General features: G+C 38.1%; 1 protein-coding gene across 1 annotated transcript; it reads left to right on the forward strand.

Moving 5' to 3' along the window:
• The first annotated feature begins 14,223 nt into the window (after positions 1 to 14,223).
• LOC133246939 (olfactory receptor 2A1/2A42-like) lies at positions 14,224 to 15,178 on the forward strand. The gene has a single exon (XM_061415482.1). It carries the CDS (start codon positions 14,246 to 14,248, stop codon positions 15,176 to 15,178), a length of 933 nt encoding a protein of 310 aa, XP_061271466.1. The 5' UTR covers positions 14,224 to 14,245.
• The last annotated feature ends 773 nt before the right edge of the window (positions 15,179 to 15,951 follow it).

Below are 15,951 nucleotides of genomic sequence, written 5' to 3' on the forward strand. Positions count from 1 at the left end.
ATCAGGGACTGCTGTCCTTGCATGACTCTACCCCTTCCCCCATTATCCTCTATGCACAACTTAAGGTATAAAACTACTTTGGAAAATAAAGTACACCCTTTTGTTCACCGAAACTTGGTCTCCCCATGTCGTTCTTTCTCTCACCTTCTGGATGAATTTCCATCTGGGACGGGGGGGCTCGTCAAGCCTACTAATTTTGCCTGGGCTTTTAAGATCTGACCGGGGAGGCCTTAGTGTCTCTTCTCCTTCAGGAGAATAGGAGGACACCTACGGCCTATGTAGGTGATGTAAAATTCCTTGTTTTGAAATTTTATTAGCTTTCCACGTAAACCAAGTTATTCAGCCTCTTTTCTCCACTAAATTTTCTCACTGAGCTATCCTTATTTAACCACTCTTTATATCCTTAATTAACATTTAATTAAGCAGTTGTTTCCTGATCCTCACTGACGCCATCCCCGCTTCGAATTCCCTGGATCCACCGGAGCTGGACCCCTGCAGGGAGGCCTGGTGTGCTGTGATTCATGGGGTCGCAGAGAGTCAGACATGACTGAGCAACTGAACTGAACTGAACTGAAATATTATTTTGGAATATAGTCAAGTCTCAACTACTTGGAAAGTGGTAAAGCTTGGAGATAAGTAAAGGCTTTTAAGCACAGTTACAGAAATGTTTTGACTGTAGGTTAAACCCTAGAGTAGACTGAAGAAGTAAGTTCTGTTAAACTTTAGTAGAGTTAAGCTGTGCTGAACAATTAAGAATTTGGGGGATTAAGAGAGACTAGTTAATTGTATCAAAGTTTTATTTATATTATTGAACAAATATCATTTCAACAAGGGGATCAGTGTTCTTTAATGTTGGTTAGGGTTAATGTTTAGTCCTTAATGAAGTTTATACTTAAGTCAGAAAATACTGTTCTAACCCTATTAATCAACCATATCTGTGGGAATTTTTGATGATCAGACTATGAGATCATAATTAGAACATTAGTGTTTATCCAGTGTGGGCGTTTTTCACTAGGAGGTTATGGTCACTGAAGAACTGACTGACTTTAACATAACTCATGACATAATCATGTTTAATGTGGATGTCAATTTGAACCTTTATAATGATGGATATTTCTTCTCAGGAAAAGAATTACCTATACCCATTATCCAAGATCCTCCAGTATTACTTTCAAAAATGTGAGAAATGAATAAGAAATATCATGCTTCAATAAGCCTGGAGTCAGAGCTAATGCATTTCAATAATACTGAAAGGTATTTTCTAAAATTAGAATGTTGTTCAGTTGCTCAGTCATGTCTGACTCTTTGCATACGATGGACTGCAACAAGTATTCTCTATCCTTCACCATCTCCCAAGTCAGTGATACCATCTTGTCCTCTGTCATCCCCTTCTCCTGCCTTCAATCTTTCCCAGCATCAGGGTCTTTTTAATGAGTTGGCTCTTCGAATCAGGTGTCCAAAGTATTGGAGTTTCAGCTTCAGCATCAGTCCTTCCAATTAATATTCAGGACGGATTTCCTTTAGGATTGACTCCTTTGATCTCCTTATAATCCAAGGGACTCTCATCAACACTATAGTTCAAAGGCATCAGTTCTTCAGTGCTCAGCCTTCTTTATGGTCCAACTTTCACATCCATACATGACTACTGGAAAAACCATAGCTTTGACTATACAGACCGTTTTTTTGGCAAAGTAATGTCTCTGCTTTTGAATACACTGTCTAGGTTTGTCATAACTTTTCTTCCAAGGAGAAAGCATCTTTTAATTTCATAGATGCAGTCACCATCTGCAGTGATTTTGGAGTCCAAGAAAATAAAGTCTGTCACTGTTTCTACTATTTCCTCATCTATTTCCCATGAAGTGATGGGGCCAGATGCCATGATCATAGTCTTTTAAATGTTGAGTTTTAAGGCAGCTTGTTCACTCTCCTCTTTCACTTTCATCAAGAGGTTCTTTAGTTCTTCTTTGCTTTCTGCCATAAGGGTGGTATCATCTGCATATCTGTGGTTATTGATATTTCTCCCAGCAATCTTGATTCTGACTTGTGCTTCATCCAGCCTGGCATTTTGCATGATGTGCTCTGCATGTATGTTAAATAAACAGGATGACAATATACAGCCTTAAGGTACTCCTTTCCCAATTTGGAACCAGTCCATTTTTCCATATCTGGTTCTAACTGTTGCTTCTTGACCTGCATACAGGTTTCTCAGGAGGCAGGTCAGGTGGTCTGGCATTCCCATCTCTTGAAAAATTTCCCACAGTTTGTTGTGATCCACACAGTCAAAGGCATTAGCATAGTCAATGAAGCAGAAGTAGATGTTTTTCTTGAATTCCCTTGCTTTTTCTGTAATCCAACAGATGTTGGCAATTTGATCTCTGGTTCCTCTGCCATTTCTAAATCCAGGTTGTTCATCTGGATGTTCTCGGTTCACATACTGTTGAAGCCTAGCTTTAAGTATTTTGAGCATTACTTTGCAAGATTGTGAAATGAGCACAATTGTATGATATCTTTTTTTTTCTAATTTTATTTTTAAACTTTACATAATTGTATTAGTTTTGCTAAATATCAAAATGAATCTGCCACAGGTATACATGTGTTCCCCATCCTGAACCCTCCTACCTCCTCCCTCCCCATACCATCCCTCTGGGTCTTCCCAGTGCACTAGCCCCAAGCATCCAGTATCATGCATCGAACCTGGACTTCAATGCCATTCTCCCAAATCTTCCCACCCTCTCCCTCTCCCACCGAGTCCATAAGACTGTTCTATACATCAGTGTCTCTTTTGCTGTCTCGTACACCGGGTTATTGTTAGCATCTTTCTAAATTCCATATATATGCGTTAGTATACTGTATTTATGTTTTTCCTTCTGGCTTACTTCACTCTGTATAATAGGCTCCAGTTTCATCCACCTCATTAGAACTGATTCAAATGTATTCTTTTTAATGGCTGAGTAATACTCCATTGTGTATATGTACCACTGCTTTCTTATCCATTCATCTGCTGATGGACATCTAGGTTGCTTCCATGTCCTGGCTATTATAAACAGTGCTGCGATGAACATTGGGGTACACATGTCTCTTTCCCTTCTGGTTTCCTCAGTGTGTATGCCCAGCAGTGGGATTGCTGGATCATAAGGCAGTTCTATTTCCAGTTTTTTAAGGAATCTCCACACTGTTCTCCATAGTGGCTGTACTAGTTTGCATTCCCACCAACAGTGTAAGAGAGTTCCCTTTTCTCCACACCCTCTCCAGCATTTATTATTTGTAGACTTTTGGATCGCAGCCATTCTGACTGGTGTGAAATGGTACCTCATAGTGGTTTTGATTTGCATTTCTCTGATAATGAGTGATGTTGAGCATCTTTTCATGTGTTTGTTAGCCATCTGTATGTCTTCTTTGGAGAAATGTCTATTTAGTTCTTTGGCCCATTTTTTGATTGGGTCGTTTATTTTTCTGGAGTTGAGCTGTAGGAGTTGCTTGTATATTTTTGAGATTAGTTGTTTGTCGGTTGTTTCATTTGCTATTATTTTCTCCCATTCTGAAGGCTGTCTTTTCACCTTGCTAATGGTTTCCTTTGATGTGCAGAAGCTTTTAAGGTTAATTAGGTCCCATTTGTTTATTTTTGCTTTTATTTCCAATATTCTGGGAGGTGGGTCATGGAGGATCCTGCTGTGATGTATGTCGGAGAGTGTTTTGCCTATGTTCTCCTCTAGGAGTTTTATAGTTTCTGGTCTTACATTTAGATCTTTAATCCATTTTGAGTTTATTTTTGTGTATGGTGTTAGAAAGTGGTCTAGTTTCATTCTTTTACAAGTGGTTGACCAGATTTCCCAGCACCACTTGTTAAAGACATTGTCTTTAATCCATTGTATATTCTTGCCTCCTTTGTCAAAGATAAGGTGTCCATATGTGCGTGGATTTATCTCTGGGCTTTCTATTTTATTCCATTGATCAATATTTCTGTCTTTGTGCCAGTACCATACTGTCTTGATAACTGTGGCTTTGTAGTAGAGCCTGAAGTCAGGTAGGTTGATTCCTCCAGTTCCATTCTTCTTTCTCAAGATCGCTTTGGCTATTTGAGGTTTTTTGTATTTCCATACAAATTGCGAAATTATTTGTTCTAGCTCTGTGAAGAATACTGTTGGTAGCTTGATAGGGATTGCGTTGAATCTATAAATTGCTTTGGGTAGTATACTCATTTTCCCTATATTGATTCTTCCAATCCATGAACATGGTATATTTCTCCATCTATTAGTGTCCTCTTTGACTTCTTTCACCAGTGTTTTATAGTTTTCTATATATAGGTCTTTAGTTTCTTTAGGTAGATATATTCCTAAGTATTTTATTCTTTCCGTTGCAATGGTGAATGGAATTGTTTCCTTAATTTCTCTTTCTGTTTTCTCATTATTAGTGTATAGGAATGCAAGGGATTTCTGTGTGTTGATTTTATATCCTGCAACTTTACTATAGTCATTGATTATTTCTAGTAATTTTCTGGTGGAGTCTTTAGGGTTTTCTATGTAGAGGATCATGTCATCTGCAAATAGTGAGAGTTTTACTTCTTCTTTTCCAATTTGGATTCCTTTTATTTCTTTTTCTGCTCTGATTGCTGTGGCCAAAACTTCCAAAACTATGTTGAATAGTAATGGTGAAAGTGGGCACCCTTGTCTTGGCCTTTGACAAAATTCAACATCCATTTATGATAAAAACTCTCCAGAAAGCAGGAATAGAAGGAACATACCTCAACATAATAAAAGCTATATATGACAAACCCACAGCAAACATTATCCTCAATGGGGAAAAATTGAAAGCATTTCCTCTAAAGTCAGGAACAAGACAAGGGTGCTCACTTTCACCATTACTATTCAACATAGTTTTGTATGATATCTTGAACATGTCTACTTTGCATATGAGAACTTGTCACACCTGGCAATGTATTTTTGGCATGTTTATCATACATGGTGGAATTCTCCATGCAAGAACGCTGGAGTAGGTAGCCATTCCCCTCTCTAGGTGTTCTTCCCAACCCAGGGATTGAACCGTCATCTCCTGCATTGCAGGCAGTTTCTTTGCCATCTGAGCCACCTGGGAAGCCCAAATTTAGAATAAATTGTGCCAAATAGGTCAAAATTCTCATAATCAAATAGCAGTATCTACTAAGTAAACTTTCTCTTTCTTGCGCAGTGATCAGTAAGCAAATTCTGCTTTAAATTCCCATTTTTTAGTATTCCAAATGATACATTGAACTTTTGATCTTTCAACACATAATTACTCCAGAAATACACTTAATAAAAATATTTTACAATTGTCACTTTCCATGAATTACAATTCCTAGACTTTGATGACTTTCTGAAGATAGGTTCATCCTTGACTTGAATATTTATTTTATCAATTAAAAGCCACTAGTTATTTTTTAAAAGCCACTAACTTGCAAACCAATTTTTAAGATAATTTGGGAGGTGTTTGTATTATCAATGTGTTTATTTTTAACTTATTCTACTTTCAAATGGAAATTATCTTCAAATCTCAGTGGACCCTCTTATAACCATAATAGTTATCGTTGCTGTTCAGTTGTAAGTTGAGTGCTAATCTTTGCGACCCCGTGAACTGCAATGTCCCAGGCTTCCTGGCCCTTCACTATCTCTAGGAGTTTGCTCACACTCATGTCCATGGAGTCAATTATGCCATCCAACCATCTCATCCTCTGTCGTCCCCTTCTTCTCCTACCCTCAGTCTTTCCCAGCATCAGAATCTTAAGCTCAGTGATTATATAAAATGCCCAATGCTGACAGATAATGCAAATATTTGAAAACATGTTTATTGTAATTAAAAGGTAACTATATTATGTATGTTATTTTCCTTTGTATGCATTTATGTTTTGTATAAATGATAAACTTTTTGTATAAAAGTGATAAACTCTGATCACCTTTAGGAGTTGTCCATGAGTTAAAAGCTATGTCACCTTGATATGTAGAAAAAAATTATAATTTTGGAATGATACATTTCCCTATTTCCCCATCTATTTGCCACGAAGTGACGGGGTTCGGTATCATAAACATTTATACTTATTATTGTCTTAGTTAAATTTTTTACTTTTTATAATGGTCAAAAGAACATAGAAAACTATGTCCTAATCTGTTGTTTTCACAGTATTTTTGTTTTTCTTTTATGTATTAGTTTCCTGATTTCCACATTTCTCCAGAGCAAATGAACACATAAACCATGTCGTAATCTAGTGTTTTCACAATATTTGGGTTTTTCTTTTATGTGTTGGTTTCCTGATTTCCACATTCCTGCAAGTCATCAAGAACATTAAAAGAAAGAAAGAAAAGTCCCAATATTTATGGATTGCCTAATATGCACCTGGAATTTCACACAATTAGGAGCCAGCTTTGGTATCCTCAGATGTGGGTTTCCTCTCACAGTGGGTCCGTAGAGCAGGAATACAGGTGGACACATTCTCAAAACTTGGTAACTGTGCCCACTTCACCCAAGTTTACATCATGATCCTAGCAAGTTAGGAATCATGCTATGGTGCACTTATTAGTTCTTAAATTGCCTGATTGATTGATGTGAAATTTCAAAAATAGCATTTTAACTCCTTTATGTTCAGTAAAAGAATGCAGCAAAATACAAATAAATATGACAACATCTGAGATACAAAATATTCTCTAACTCCCAGAAGAGGCAGGAGATTGCTAAGGGAAGCTGTCTGGGGGAGGATCCTTTCCTTCACTCCTCTTAGGGACTGGACTCTGAATGGAGATTAGAGATTCTCATAAAATCCTCCCTTAGGTGGCATCTAATAAGTCCTTTGGGACACCTTGCCCCTTTGGACTCCCCAATCCATTCCCTGCCTCCATAACCAGCTCTCAGCAGCATCTCCAAACCTTGAGTTGTTACTTGGAATCAGCTGCTTTTTCAGGGTGCTTTCCACCCACCTCTCCTCAACACAAGGGACCCAGATCACACTGGGGAGAAGAGAAGCTGAACTACAGAAGTTAATGCCAGGAGCTTATTCCATGTCACACTGCTTCTGCTTTCTTACGGTTTCAGCTGAACCATCTGGAGATTTGAGAACCACAGCAGCGCTGGGATTCATGAAATCCAAATAATGCCAACTATTCAGGGACTGTAAGGAGTGCTGTTTTCTCAGGGATGTGCCCTGGGGCTCTCTGTGTTTCCTAATCTTATCCTGCTGGGGATGAGAAGGGAAACAGAAAAGGAGAGTTGCTCTGTCCCCCTCCCCAGTGGAAGTGGTCATGCGCTACATGTCACAGCCACCCCTTCCAGTGAACCCTCAAGAGCTACAGCCAGGTTGAGCCCATCAGAGAATAAACTTCCTTTTCTGAGGATCTGGTCTCATTTCCAATCCGGAACAGAGGTGAGGGCTCTACAGCTCCCATAGAAGCTCACCAAGGCAGGACCCCATCCAGCCTTCAGGTACTTTCCTCTTCTGAGGTCTTGAGTTCAAATGGGGGTGCTAACCAGGTTGCCTTATTTTATTTTACCATTTATTTCTCTTAGGTCTGCTATGGCATGTGGTTTTTTTATTATTATTATTATTAGCTACCATTGTTACCACTACAAGTCTCAGAGAAATAAATATTCTCTGTTAATGCTAAAAATACATGCTCATCATTCATATTCTGTATAAGTAATTAGATGCACATTTTATAAGCCAAATATGCAAAGGTGTTTAGGATTTAGTTATTTTGTGTTATTGGTGGAGAAATATCCATGCGATAAAGATTTACTTGAAAAGAAAGAAGTTTCTGTATTGTGGATTTAAATGGAACATTTGGAAATTTTCCAAGCCAAAGGAAACCATTGTAGGTATATTATGGAAAGGTGTTGCATTTCAGGATTATCAGCATATTGGTTATTGTATAAATTATGCATTTATATTATGGCAGGCATAGTCACAATATATATCAAATCTATGAGAACATATTTATTACAGTGTGTTATGAAGCCAAATGGACACTAAATCCATGTCTTATATTTATCTTTCATTAAATGTAGCATTAAAAACTATCAGGCATCTAGAATGTACTCAATAAATATGAGTAACTTAAATTTGCTGTAGGTTGGAGGATAAGATTTTGTGATGGGGATGGAAAGAGTAAAGAAAGGGACCAAGATGTTAAGAAGTAGAATAGCAAGGAAGGAGAAGAATGAGATCATCAATAATTCTTTACATTTTCTTTTTATAGGATGTTTCCATTTTATGTGCACATTTTTAATATATATCCCCACTCTTTCTCCTGAAGCATATTTTCAATCATGTCTTCACAGAGCCCAGAACCATCAGCCTGCTTCACTATGTACTTCCACAGTACCTGGTATATCGGAAGCACTCAGTAGTATGATCAATTATTATTAACCTTTAACAGATTCTCAAATAGCCTTTCATTACGGGAAACTGACAGACCTTTGTGCTCAGCAGTAGTTCTTATATCTGGGAAAAGTCACTTATCAGTCCTTAGCCCATACAACAACTTTGCGAAGTCTTGGCTTAGCCCTACGTAAGCACTAAGATGAATTAGCTTTCAGTTCTTTCTTATTATGTGCAAGTAAACACCCTCACAGTTCAACTGAGCTGTGGATAAACATGGGTGATCATCTTAGGAGTTCTTCTTCACACATGCCTACTACTTTAGAAAAGAACTTTCCAGCTCCCTATTGCTTCAAGATTTATGTTTTAGGATACAGGTTTCATCAGGTTCTGATGTTTTATTTATATATGAAATGATTTCCTTCTTAAATATTTACTTTAGAACTTTAGAGTTGCCTGATTATTTATTAACCAGATAATAATTTGCCATTTTTTAACTCTGGAACCGTACATATATGAATTAATAGACATCACTATGCTTATAAGGTACACTTGGAACTATGATACTTCCCCTTTAACCCCACCAGAAGTTTAAGCTTAATCTGTTTGCATTCCATTTGACTGTTTTTAACTAATATTAGATATGTAGGTAGCAAATAAAAATAAGAAAAAATAAAGAAGTCTATCCAAAGTTTAATTACTTAAAACAATTTATAAATTCTTTAGTTATTCTTATTAACATTTTAAAATCCTATTTTAGTCCAAATCATCAGAGTGAAATTCTTTTGAATTTCTATACTTTGTTTGGGACTAATGAGCTGAACTTGAAATAGTCATAGTAGAACGTATTTTAAAAGACACCAGGCCTGAGATAAGGACATCACAATGTAGATGTTTACTCATTTGTTTATTAACTGCCAGGGGTATAAAAATGAACAAGCCTATTGCTGTGCTTTAAAATAAATCAAATCTGAAATAAATATGGCTGCTGTGCTTAAAAGAATATACACGCACTCTGACCTTTTTCATCTGTCTTTCAATTGCACTAAAAAAAATCATGATTTGTACTGTATTTCTTTTTCCATTTATATTTTCCTGTGAAGGAAAATTGGAAAAGGAAATTGCTGTTTTAGGAGGGGATGGATTCAAATATATTGTATATCTTTCACAGTCAAATATTCTTACATGTTTTATGTGCTTAAAACATATAGAAACTTTGTTACGCATAGAAATGTATAATATTAACCTAAAGCCAAATAATCCCTGGTAATATATAATGACTTTTTACTGTATCAGTTAGGTTACTTTTGTGTCCAGGCAATGTGACAACTTATGAATAATGTTTAGGAGGAAACAGACATCTCATCTGTTAGGAAGGGATCCATTTCTTTCCAAGTTTTGCTTTAGTGAGGTTACCTTGGTCTGGGGTCTAGTCCTCACTTTTTAGATCCAGCTTTGGAAAGTGTTCAGGAACTACATCATGCTATGTAAACCACAGTTGGATAAAGCATAAGCCAGAACATCTAAATGTTCATTCATTTAGAATTTGAAATGCAATTGCATAATAAGCAAACAACTTTGCTGATTGATGCCTTCATCTTATTCCCTGGTCAGCTGGTAAAGAATCCACCTGCAATGTGGAAGACCCGGGTTTGATCCCTGGCTTGGGAAGATCCCCTGGAGAAGGGAAAGGCTTCCCACTCCAGTATTCTGGCCTGGAGAATTCCATGGACTGAATTCCATGGGGTCCATGGGGTCATAAAGAGTCGGACACAACTGAGCATTCTCTTAAGTGTTAAGTCTTAAGTTAAATGGTGAATTGGTGAACACAAAATCAGAGCAGAAGGGCTAGTCAGGGAGCTTACTGACTAGCGTTATTGAGTACTGGTCATCCAAGCCATCCATCTAGACTGTGGACATAGAATTGCCTGATGCATAGAATCCTGTGTCAACTGGTCAGGCTTCCCCTTCCCTGAAGGTCTTTAAGACGCACAGACAGTGCTGCCTCTCTGACCTTATGTCTGTGCTCTGTACTGAGCAGCTCCTTTCTTTCACCCAGTCTTTCTCTAACAGGTAACTCACTCAACTGAGTACATTTGGGTTCAAGCGCATCTTTCTGTCCTGTCTCCCTGATACTGTTTCAAAGCACCTTAGGTGGACTTCTGGAGATTCCCAAAACTCTTAAGTCACGTGTTTCTTGATATTATCTTGTTTTTAACCTATGGGTTCTTATTCTCATCACTTCGGTTTATGTTTCCAAGTTTCTCTCTCAAAATTCAATTCTGTCTCTTACATCCATGTTGATATCTCCAAAGGTATTGATGACAGCTAAATTAGGTGTGGCCAAAAACAGCACCTTTTTCAACACTAATCCTAAAAGTGTAGCTAAACCTCAAGTTACTTGTTTTGCAATGGCACTGACAAATGTTTGCACTAGAAATAATGTTGAATTTTGACATAGTTTATAGAGGAAACTATCATCCAAGATACAAGGTAGGAAAAAAAAGTTTAATTTACCAAACCACAAATTCATAGACTAGATCTCTTACCACTAACATACTAATGCTGCCATTTGTCAAGAGGCAAGCTGAATTTATCATTGTTTCTGTTAGATACTTATAAAGTATGTATTAATCCTTACTGCTGATTTCAGTCACTATTTTTTTTGTTTAAATGGTAATATGTTTTGGATTTCAGATATAAAACATTTCCCAAATATGAAGGATTGAATCAATAGTAAGATGGGTCTAGTTCCTGATTCTAGGCTATGATCAATCTTATTCTCTTTTAAAAACTGTTTTCCAGTTTTATTGAGATATCATTAACATACAGTATTATTTAAATTTAAGGTACACACTGTAATGATTTGAGTTGCAAATATTGTACAATGATCACCACAATAAATCTAGTAAATATCTATCATCAGATCAGATCAGTCGCTCAGTCATGTCCGACTCTTTGCGACCCCATGAATCGCAGCACACCAGGCCTCCCTGTCCATCACCAACTCCCGGAGTTCATTGAGACTCACATCCATCGAGTCAGTGATGCCATCCAGCCATCTCATCCTCTGTCATCCCCTTCTCCTCCTGCCCCCAATCCCTCCCAGCATCAGAGTCTTTTCCAATGAGTCAACTCTTCGCATGAGGTGGCCAAAGTACTGGAGTTTCAGCTTTAGCATTATTCCTTCCAAAGAAATCCCAGGGCTGATCTCCTTCAGAATGGACTGGTTGGATCTCCTTGCAGTCCAAGGGACTCTCAAGAGTCTTCTCCAACACCACAGTTCTATCATAGCATATAGTTAATTGGTACTCTAGCATAAAATTTTAATTTTAAAACTAAAAAATAAATTTAAAAATCCATCTCACATATTGATAACCATAAAAAGAGAAACTGCTTTTTTTTTCTTGTGGTTAGAAGTCATAGGATCATTACTCTCTTACACCTTTTAAATATACCATAGAGTAATGTTAATTATATTCATTGTGTTAGCTATAGTCACTAGTACTTATTTACCTTATAACTAGAACTTTGTCCCTATTGAGTATGTTCATCTAGTTTCTGCTCCATACGTACCCTTCAATCCTTAACCACAAATTTAATCCCTGTCTATAAGTTCGGTGTTCGGTTTTTAGCTCCACATATAAATGAGATCATGCAGTATTTGTCTTTCTCTGTCTCATTTATCTCACTAAGCAGAATGCCCTCCAGGTCCGTTCATGTCACAAATGTCAGGACTCCCTTCTTTTTGTGGCTGAACACACACACACTCTCTACTTCTTATCCTCTCATCTGCTGGTGAACACTTAGGTGGTTTCCTTTCCTTGACTATTGTGAGTAATGCTGGTATGAACATGGGGCCACAGATAACTTTTTGAGTTAGTGTTTATTTTTCCTTCAGATAAATGCCTGGGAGAAATTGCTAGATAATTCCATTTTTATTTTCAGGGAAAACTTCCATATTGTTTTTCACATTAACTGTAACAATTTTCACTTCCACCAACAGTGTAAAAGGGTTCCCTTTTCTTCACATCTTTGTCAACATTTGTCATCTCTTATCTTTTTGATCATAACCATTCTAATAGGCATGATGTGATAGGTCACTGTGATATTGATTTGCATTTGTCTGATATTGAGTGATACTGAGTAACTTGTCAGGTGCCTTTGGTTATCTGTATGTATTCTTTGAGTAAATGTCCATTTAGATTGTTTATTCACATTTAGATTGGATTATTGGCAACAAAGGTCCATCTAGTCATGGCTATGGTTTTTCCAGTAGTCATGTATGGATGTGAGAGTTGGACTATAAGAAAGCTGAGTGCCGAAGAGTTGATGCTTTTGAACTGTAATATTGGAGAAGATTCTTAAGAGTCTCTTGAACTGCAAGGAGATCCAACCGGTCATCCTAGGAGATCAGTCCTGAGATCATTGGAAGGACTGATGTTGAAGCTGAAACTCCAATACTTTGGCCACCTGATGTGAAGAGCTGACTCATTTGAGAAGACCCTGATGCTGGGAAAGATTGAAGGCAGGAGGAGAAGGGGATGACAGAGGATGAGATGGTTGGATGGCATCACCAACTCAATGGACATGAGTTTGGGTAGGCTCCTGGAGTTGGTGATGGACAGGGAGGCCTGGTGTGCTGCAGTTCATGGGGTCACAAAGAGTTGGACATGACTGAGCAACTGAACTGATTAGCTTTTTTGCTGCTGAGTTGTATGGGTTTTTTAAAATATATATTTTGAATATTAACCTCTTGTTCAATATATATTGTTTCCAAGTATCTTTTCCCATGCCTTATGTTGTCTTTTCATTGTGTTAATTTTTTTTTTTTATTTCTTTGCCGTGCAGAACCTTTTTAGTTGAGGTAGTTCCACTTGTTTATTTTTTATTTTGTTAGATGTTATGTCAAAAAATTCATTTCCAAGAGCCAGGTCAAGGATCATTTATTTTATGTTTTATTTATTTCTTTGTAGTTTCAGTTCTTTTGTTTAAGACTTTAATCCACTGTGTGCTAATTTTTGTGAGTGGTGTAAGATAGGAGTCTAATTTCATTCTTTTATATATGAATATCCAATGTGCACATTTACTGAAGAGACTGTCCTTTCTCCACTGAGTATTCTTGGCTCCCTTGTTAAATATTAGTTGAACATATTTGCAGGGATTTATTTCTGTGCCCTGAATCCTATTTAATTGGCCTGTGTTTCTGTTTTTAGGCCAGCAACGTATTGTTTTGACTGCTGTAACTTTGTAATACAGCTTGAGATCTAGAAGTGGAAAGCCTTAAGCTTTGATCTTCTTTCTCAGGATTGCCTTGGCTATTCTGGGATTTTGGCAATTCCTTAAAAATCTAGGATTATTTTTCTAGTTCTGTTAGAAATACAATGGGAATTTTGATAGGGGTTCCATTGAATCCATCTATGGCTTTTGTCAGCATGTACTAATTCTTCCAATCTGTGAACATGGGATTTAAATACCAATTACTTCTGATTCTTTCTACTACCGGGTAGTTCTCCCACTGATTTGGACATAAGCAGCTCTTAGACAATCCATACTTCATGATTGTTTTCTTGTAATCTTGTTTGATATTTCTTAATTTCAGGACAATGTCAGTGGCTCTAGGTAAGTCTTTTGATGACATATTTCTCTTCTGTAAAATTGAATATTAGATAGAAAATTTAGTTTATTGAACACTTAACTTTATTTAGATAGATAAGTCTGTCTTTCTTTTTTTGCTTCCTTCTTCCTTCCTTTCCCCTTCCCTAACCTTTCTATTCTTTCTTTCCTTATTTATAATTCAATGAGTTCTTAAAGATGTTTATTAATAGTTATCCATATACCAAAAATATATGAAGTATTAAATAAAATAGATGTCACATAGCTGTCTGGTTCTCTCTTAATAGTGAAATGGAGAAAAATCAGACGATGGTTACAGAGTTCATCCTACTAGGATTTTGTCTTGGTCCAAGGATCCACTTATTCCCTTTTGGGCTCTTCTCCCTGTTCTATGTCCTCACCCTGCTGGGGAACGGGGTCATCCTGGGGCTCATCTCACTGGACCCCAGACTGCACACCCCCGTGTACCTCTTCCTGTCACACCTGGCCATCGCTGACATGGCCTACGCCTGCAGCATGGTGCCCCAGATGCTGGTCAACCTCCTGAGTCCAGCCAAGCCCATCTCCTTTGCTGGCTGCATCACACAGACCTTTCTCTTTTTGAGTTTCGCTCATACCGAATGTCTGCTCCTGGTGGTGATGTCCTATGATTGGTGTGTGGCCATCTGCCACCCACTCCGGTATTCTGTCATTGTGAGCTGGAGAGTCGGCATCAGCCTGGTGGGGACTTCCTGGGCATGTGGCTCCCTCCTGGCCCTGGTCCACGTGGGTCTTGTCCTGAGGCTGCCCTACTGTGGGCCTCATGAAATCAACTACTTCTTCTGTGAAATCCTGTCTGTCCTCAAGCTGGCCTGTGCTGACACTAAGCTCAACCAACTTGTCATTTTTGCTGCTTCTGTGTTTGTCTTCGTCGGGCCCCTCTGCCTGCTGCTGGGCTCCTATGCGTGCATACTGGCTGCTATCCTGAGGATCCAGTCAGCTGAGGGCTGCAGGAAGGCCTTCTCCACTTGCGCCTCCCACCTCTGCATGGTCGGGCTCTTCTTTGGCAGTGCCATCATCATGTCCATGGCCCCCAAGTCCCTCCACCCTGAGAAGCAGCAGAAGAACCTTTTTCTGTTTTATAGTCTTCTCAACCCCATGATGAACCTGCTGATCTACAGCCTTAGGAACAAAGAGGTCAAGGGTGCCCTGAGGAGAGCACTGTTCAAGGAGAGTCATTTCTAACTGGTTACATTTGAATCCAAAAAAGTTCTCTGCTCTCTTATGTACACCTTGATGACACAAGAATAAGGCTTCTTTCTTCCTTTGAAGGAAAATTTTTAGCTATACTGCATTCATTGATTTTTCTTTCATGTGTGATTTTATTGTTATTGTTAAGTCACTAAGCATGTTCCGTGAATTCCATGAACTGCACTCCAGGCTTCCCTGTCTTTCATTATCTCCCAGAGTTTGCTCAAACTCATATTCATTGAGTCAGTGATGCTATCCCACCATCTCATCTCTGTCCCCCACTTCTCCTGTCCTCAGTCTTTACCAGCATCAGAGTCTTCCAATGAGTCAGCTCTTCACATCAGGTGGCCAAAGTATTGGAGTTTCAACTTCAGCATCAGTGCTTCCAGTCAATATTCAAGGTTGATTTCCTTTGGGATTTAGTGGTTTGATCTCCTTGCAGTCCAAGGGACTCTCCAGAGTTTTATCTAGTAACACACTTCAAAAATATCAGTTCTTTGGCAGTAACCCTTCTTTATGGTTCAACTTTCATATCAGTACATGACTACTTGAAAACCCATAGCTTGGATTATACTATCATTTTTGGTTTGATTGCTCTGAATTTAATATTTCTGAAATTAACATTTATTTAAATTGATTTCCTGAGTCTACACAGTTGAATACATTCTTTATGCTTTCCTGCCCAATTGTATAGGTCACAAGATTTGAAAGAAAATAGGAGGTTATAAAGGGAAGTGATCTTCAAAAGCCTAGAAGCACACTTGTCC

Source organism: Bos javanicus, chromosome 4 (genome assembly GCF_032452875.1).
Source record: "Bos javanicus breed banteng chromosome 4, ARS-OSU_banteng_1.0, whole genome shotgun sequence".
NCBI lineage: Eukaryota > Metazoa > Chordata > Mammalia > Artiodactyla > Bovidae > Bos > Bos javanicus.

What these genes read in the sequence shown, in the direction of transcription:
- LOC133246939 (XM_061415482.1), top strand. Translation starts at nt 14,246, where the DNA reads ATGGAGAAAAATCAGACGATGGTTACAGAGTTCATCCTACTAGGATTT.